This window comes from Carassius carassius, chromosome 2, assembly GCF_963082965.1.
Source record: "Carassius carassius chromosome 2, fCarCar2.1, whole genome shotgun sequence".
NCBI lineage: Eukaryota > Metazoa > Chordata > Actinopteri > Cypriniformes > Cyprinidae > Carassius > Carassius carassius.
Genome location: NC_081756.1, coordinates 18,028,381 through 18,035,983, shown reverse-complemented (window position 1 = coordinate 18,035,983; position 7,603 = coordinate 18,028,381). Strand labels below are relative to the sequence as shown.

The window sequence follows — 7,603 nt, the reverse complement described above, 5'->3', positions numbered from 1 at the left end:
GGTATGAGACTCGAACCCGCAACCTTAGGTTACGAGTCCGACTCTCTAACCGTCTTAATTCACCTATATCCAGTAGTGAAAATAGGATGACTTTTAGGTAAGTTCTGCAGTTTGCAACTGAGTACTGTATAATTATAAATAAAAAAAAAGATTAAAAAAAAAGGTTTGAACTACAGAATCAAATGTGTGTGGGGGGGGGGGTATAAATACATCTGAGTGATAATTATCTAATTAAGTTATAATCCTAACCTGAATACAAAGTCGTTCATAACCAGGGGTCCCACTAGGGGACCTCGACAAACTTTCAATAGGCCCTAATAAGATAAATAACTTAAATGAGTATTGAAACAAAAACATTAAAAATAAAGATATACAACATTAAACTGAATATTTCAGTTTGTTTCATTACTAAAGAAGTACAAGAGCTACATATCAGATTAGATAACAGGGCCTTCAAAGACCAAAAATATCTGCATTAGAGTATAGGACCTGCTCCGAGTCTCATTAGAGGTCAGCTTCACTGTGAAATTGTATCTAGAGTAGACAGAGAAAGAACTAGGGAGAGGAACAATGAGAGGTGTATGTCTCAAAGCAGTGATGAATCAAAATGCCTTTAAAAAATGAAGTAACAAGAGAGCAGAGAAATGCATTATTGCAACTTCATTCTACCCTGCATAATTATTACATAGTCTCTACTGCATTAAAATGTCTTTTTATCAGCAAAAAAAAAAAAAAAAGAATTCTTTCATCCTGTCCACAGCTCAAAAATTAGACCCATTCTCTCAGGGCATGATTTCACACTTGCAGTAGATGAAAACCACTTACAGATGACTCCATGAGACGTTTATTGATCCGAGACGATAAGTGTGGGGGTATGTGGAAAACAATGACTGTAACAAAAAAACAACTTAAAGACACTGTCAGGACGCATGCTTAATGTCCAACTCAAGCATATCTATGTACTCACGAGCGAATCTGATCAGCACAGGAATCTAGTGTGTAATTGATAACAGTCTTTTTTGCTCTGTTATGCAAGGTAGACTTAATTAATACCACATAGAGAGGAGATTCTTTCTGGACAAGTCTGACATATTTATCACGAGACGTCTGGATAAGGCACTCTGGAGTCTAAACACTAACCTGCCAGATGTGTTAGGAACTTTTTTTCTGAGGCAGCAGTTCACATCAACGGGCAGAAGCAATTACTAGAGGTTATCACAGGTCATCAGCTGCAGACCGGCGCAGATTTGGATTTCCTCCCTCTTCAAGCTCCTTTGTCTCTATTTAAATATAAAGATTCCACAATAACATGTACAGAAAAAAAATATATTGTTTACATCCTGAGAGGTTAAAGGTGTGAATTTTAACAAGTTTTATTACCGTTGATGGCTTTGCATTTACCATATGTCACGTCTGTCTATCTGTTGCCATCCCAGAATGCATTGCCACATCATGTATGCAGTAACAAGATCTAAATAAAATCCAGATGTACTCCACCAATTGGTCTAATTCCTTCAAGCCTCAATATTTCACATTACATATATTAATCATCTGAGGCATGTCACAGATTTCTGCACTGATAACAACATCCCTCCCTTCAAACGACAGCAGACTCATTCCAATCAAACCAGTGGGGCGCTTATCAAAACAATGCTGCAAAAAGGGAGGGAGACAGACATTTCCCAGGCTGTTGCACTCAAGTGACAAAATATTAAGTGCCTCCACCTTTAGTTTATGAAACTGCGATTTCGGTTATCAGATTCAAAGAAACGATCACAAGCTTTAAAAGTCAATTCAGAGGGTTTATTAAATAAACATTAAGAAAGGTCATACAAAAATATTCTATTAATATCTTTATAATAGCACATGAACTACACCCTTGAACGTATGGCTGATAAGTATAAGTAATTATATTATTCTATACAAGACAACAGGTGTAGACCTGCCGAGGTTTCAGGTTTTTGGCATTAGTTTGCCAAAATAATCTGTTACTGTTGAACAGAAACATTTCCACATGCAAAAACGGTTGGTTTTCACACAATAACTCTCAACTTGATTCAACCTGCAGTTATTTATCTTCAAAGGCAGAATCGAAGACATTGTCCATGCAGTTCATGATGAGCCCTTCTCTTGTCCTCAGGCTGGAAGCCTCTCTCCAGGGTCCTGAAGCATGGGCTCTAGGCCTAGATCTGGTCCAGGGCATGGGGCCAAACACATCAACAAGCCAGTGCCCTCCCTCTAGGGCCCCACGATCAGTCCTCCTCTGAGGAAAGCTGGGCCCCATCATCATGCTCCTCTCTGTAGGCTGTCAGTGGGCCTCCTTCTGGTTTGTAACTCTCCGTCTTAAAACTCAGACCATCTGCCAGCTTCTGGGCAGCTTGTTTGGCCTGCAACTCCTGAAATGAACAGTATACGCAATTACATGAATGTACTACATGAATAATGAATACAGAATGAGGTAGAAATATCCACACACAAGTGTGACCCAAAAATGTATAGGTTTTGTACTCTCTGCCAGAAGTACAATCAATCAATCAACATTTATTTATACAGCCCTTTACAACACTCGAGGTGAACCAACGTGCTTTCCAATAAAAACGAAAAAAACATATATTTATATATAAGCCAACAACAACAACAAAAATACATTAAATACACAAAAATGTCAAAACAATTGCTACATATTAAAAGTCAGTCTAAATAAATAAGTATTAAGCTTAGCTTTAAAAAGGCCCAGGTCAGAAATGGTGCGCATTTCAGTGGGAAGCTTATTCCAGAGTCTGGACCCTGCTACAGAAAAAGCCCGGTCCCCCCAGTGTTTGTACCGGGACTTGCAGCAAAAGTTGATTTGTTGACCTAAGAGCCCTGTTTGGCTTGTGAAAAGCCATCATCTCAGTTACATAAGGTGGGGCAAGGCCATTGAGAGCTTTAAAAACAAACAATAACATTTAAAAATCAACTCTAAGAGACTGGAAGGCAGTGGAGTGAATAAAGAATTGGGGTTATGTGCTCACGTTTACGTGTGTTAGTTAAAAGACGGGCTGCAGCATTCTGCACCAGATGAAGGCGCCTGAGGGACGACTGTGAGACACCAACATAAAGTGCATTAAAATAATCTATTCTTGAACTGATAAAAGCATAAATAGCTTTTTCAAGGTCAGAGCGATTCAAAAATGGTTTGAACTTGGCCAAAAGATGTAGCTGAAAAAAAATTGCTTTAACCACGCTGTCAATTTGTTTATCAAATTTCAGGCTACTATCAAAAGTCACACCGAGATTTCTGACAGTTGGTCTAAGCTTTGAAGTCAGTGCATCAAAGTCCGAAGTAACAGACTCTCCAAATAAATATATATATAAATATAAATATATTTAGCCTTTTCTTCATTGAGCTGAAGAACATTTTGCTCTAACCATAGTTTAATGTCATAAATGCAAGCAATTAGCAGCCCAGCTACGTCAGCATTTTTTGGTCCTTATAGGCAAATAAAGTTGCAAATCATCAGCATAGCATTGAAAAGCTATATTATGCCTGGGTATAATGGACCCAAGAGGCATCATGTAAAGTGAAAAAAAAAATGGGTCCAAGAATAGAGAGGACGCAAGAAAAAGAAGTGGTGAAGGAGAACGAGTCCCCAATCACTACAGATAAGGTTCTATTGGTCAAATATGACGAGAATCACTGAAGTGTGGTACCCCGAATATCAACAAAGTGATTAAGTCGAGACAGAAGGACTAAATGGTCCACTGTTTTAAAGGCTCCCATGAGATCAAGCAGCACTAGAATAACAGGGCACTTGGCATCAATAAACCGAGCAATATTATTGTGCACTTTTAACAGTGCAGAATCAGTGCTATGTCGCAATCAGAATCCAGACTGGAATTTTTCAAAAGTTATTTTCTAAAAAATAATGCAATTGTATTAAAAAAACTCTCTCAAAATAGTTGAAGCTTTTGTGGGATAAAACATGTTTTAAGACCTCCGATGCTTTGAAATGTCGTTTTTTCACTTTGGTCATTTAAGTTTCTTCTCAGTTTCTCTGGGTCTGCTATGAGCAAGACATCTTCAACCTACCAGGTGTTTTCTGGTCTGCTCCTGCAGAAGGTCAGCCGACTCCTCTAATGACAGCAGCTGGGCAGGACTGTGGTGCAGGGGTGGAAACCTAGCCGCAGTGATGTCATCCAGGTGTTTTAGGTCTCTTTGTCTTCTGGCCTCTGCAGTAAGTGGTGTGCGGCTGCCAGAGGCCTGACTAGGTGATGGAGACTCAGATTTTACAGCTAACCTAAATAAAACACAAACGGTTTTATCTAACCTGACTTTCACCCAAAATTAAGATATTTTTAATATAACTTGAGAGGTTTCTGAACCACCATTAAAATCCATGTGCTTTGAAGAGATATAATCACTTAATATGAACAGATTAAATTGGGCTTTTATACACATATAAACACATATATAGAGCACATCACACTTTGTAAACATGTAAGCTTGTGTGTGCGTCATGTGGTAAAACAAACCTCATTGGTTCTTGTCTTGCACATTTGAGCTTCCATGCTTTCCATATGTAATGTGCTCTGTGTATCAATCATTGTTTAGATGGAAATAAAAACCTATGAAGCAATCTTAGCTCTTTGCAAGACTTGGATTTAACCACTTGAGTAATTCAGAATCATTTTACGGTGCTGCTTTAAGACAATTTTTGATCTTCTAACGATGACCAAACTTTACCCTTCAATGTTTTATGTTTCAGCTTTTTTTCAAAACAAACGAAAAACAAAGCCATGCAATGACAGTGTAGTTTCCACTCACTGGTTTGGTTTGAATCTGTGCTTCCTCATATTCACACTTTTCTCTGTCTTCTCCAGAATTTCTATGTAATGTGGTTTCTTCTGTTGCTTACTAGGAAGCAAGGTTTTAATGGTGTCTTGGTTGGAGCCATTGTTACTTTCATCAAGAGTTACTTGTTCAAATGCCACCACAAGCTCTTTCATCGGTGAGGCTGCTGCATTCCCACCGGCTGTTTCTAGTGTTTCAGCATCCTCCGGCTGGGATGTCAAAGACTCCGCTTGGCCCAACAAACCACCATTTTCTTTTATGTTAGCCGCATCGATATTGACATTGGCTTTGTTTCTGTCGAGGGATGGGATAATCATATCCAAATTGGAGTCTAAATGTGTCTCTGTGCTTCGCTTGGCTAGGGCATGCTGATATTTACTCTGAAACTCCATCCGGATAGAGATTAAACGTGCTTGTTTTCTCTCCTCCTCCTCCAGATGTCCAAGTGCAAGGTGTACTTTCTCCACAAAGCCGGTAATCTTATTTCCCTTATCTGGAAGGGTCTGAATAAATCTCCTGAAGAGATTGTAAAAGTACAGATAATATTTAATTATATTTATTTAAACAGCATTTTATACAGTACAGAACGTTTCACAGTAATAAACGGGATAATAACAGTGACCAGTTGCACACTACTGATTAATCACTTCAACAAAGCAACAATTTCATTTATATTACTGGATCTTGGATTAATTATAAATTGTCCCAGCTGTGTGGCACTGATGGGATGCACTGATCTGTTATTTAACGTTACTCGACAAATAAGAAGGTTTCTGTGGAATGATCCAGAATATTTAATCAGCATAGTAATCAAGCCAGTAATCTTAAATCCTGATTTAGCTATACACATTATAAATGATATATATTCAGGCTAAAATAAAATGAAACAAAATGGGGAAAAGTGTCGGGGGGGGGGGGGGGGGGGGTCACTAACTTATTAGACAGTAACTTTTCTTGTCTTGACAGCATCTCCATGAGCTGGTCTTTACTCTTGCTGCCCAGATCACCCACTTCCCCTTGGCGCGCCGCCCACGGCGCAGACATGATCAGATCTGTGAAGAATAAGACACCCAGTAAAAATCTCCCACTGACACGTTCACTCTACACGTCCTCGTGTGAGAGAGGACATCAGATATTCGCTTGTTCCGCATAGACAGTAAAAGAAAACCCTGCTCCCCCGGTTATTCCGCCATGTGTCAAAATAAGTAGTGGCAATGAAGTAAGCGACGATAATACAAAATAAAAGATCAGTGGTTCCGCTAGTGGGCACTCATGCATTGACGTACATCCGAGTAAACCATAGACATATAAATACCTAGACGCCTCATTGGCCGCTCGACCGCACGTCAACGTCGCCGCCATATTGGAGCGGGCACCTCTCATAACTCTCACATCAGGACAGAAGAAAACATACCTGACTCATCTGCAACTTGGGCATCTACAAACCGTCACACGATAATAAAAACAGATCTCGGGGTGTTATCTTTCACAGGTAAGACTCAACCGTTATTTCTCGATGTTTTTTGGTCATTTTTAACATTATGTTGACAGCTTAATTAACCGCTAGTGTCAGACTATTAATAATAGCGATATCGCTAACGTAGTTAGCAGTAAAAGCTGAGACTTTATAAAAATTCAAAGTTTAAATGAATTCTTATTTACGTTTATATCATAAACTAAATTGTGTTATGAGCACAATATGTACAGTGAGCACTTTGACTGTCTAGATTAGTGATGGAGCTAAAGCAAAGATTAAGTGGAAACACTTTAGAATCATGGTCCATTAATGCTAGTTAATCCATTAATTAACATGAACAAACAATGAACAGTACATTTATTACTGTATTTATTCATCTTTGTTAATGTTAGTTAATGAAAATACAGTTTTTTATTGTTAGTTCATGCTAATTCACAACTTTTGATTTAAATAATGCATTAGTAAATGTTGAAATTAACATCAACTAAGATTAATAAATGCTGTAGAAGTATTGTTCTTGCTTAGATCATGTTAACTAAAGTAGTTAACTAACATTAACTAATGGACCGTTATTCTAAAGGGTTACCGATTAAGTTTATCATCACTTGATTATAAGGATTTCATTGCTTTTCATAAAACTGTGAACTGATTCTATGTATTTTATTATTATTTTCTCTTCCCTTTTAGCCAGTTGCAAACAGGACAAGGACAGCCTTAAGGAAAGCTGAGGAAAGCTGTTCTCTGCATTTCCAAGAGACAAGACTATACCTCCCTAGACTAATGTTGTGTTTGTACTAAACCCAGAGCAGCCCTGAATGAATGACCAGATTGACCCTGCTCATATTCCACCCCCCCCCCCCTCCCCTCTGTTTCTCTCTGTAAAGATAATTTTTACAACAATATAATTTAATATAAATAATATAATTACCTTATTAAATGTTTCTGTAGTTTTTGTCAAATATTTGGAGATGGATGTGCACACTGGTGGTGTTTGAGGAGATTCATCCTTCTATGTAAAGTGCTTTGAGTGCCCAGAAAAGTGCTATGTTAATGTAAGGAATGATTAGTTATTAATAATTAAATATAACCAGTTTCCTCAGTCGATCACAATACTATAGACTGCATTTAAAAAGCTTTGCACAGGCTGTTTAATGCTGGTGTGTGATAAACATAACTATACTTTGAGATTTTGTTGTACAAGGTAAACCCCACACACTCACACCCAAACATTCATATGTATTAACAAAAAAAAACCAGTTTCAAAATGTGTGTGGTTTCTGCATGAGTGTGTG

The 7,603-nt window shown here is 38.1% G+C and overlaps 1 protein-coding gene across 1 annotated transcript; it reads right to left on the bottom strand.

Annotated features, from left to right (window-relative positions):
- Positions 1-1,794: 1,794 nt before the first annotated feature.
- Positions 1,795-5,976, bottom strand: LOC132097342 (DNA-directed RNA polymerase II subunit GRINL1A-like). The gene is made up of 4 exons (XM_059502991.1): positions 5,769-5,976; positions 4,808-5,350; positions 4,073-4,280; positions 1,795-2,396 (listed from the first exon to the last, which is right to left on the bottom strand). The coding sequence occupies exons 1-4, from the start codon at positions 5,876-5,878 to the stop codon at positions 2,253-2,255; spliced, it is 1,005 nt and encodes a 334-aa protein (XP_059358974.1). The 5' UTR covers positions 5,879-5,976; the 3' UTR covers positions 1,795-2,252.
- Positions 5,977-7,603: the final 1,627 nt, after the last annotated feature.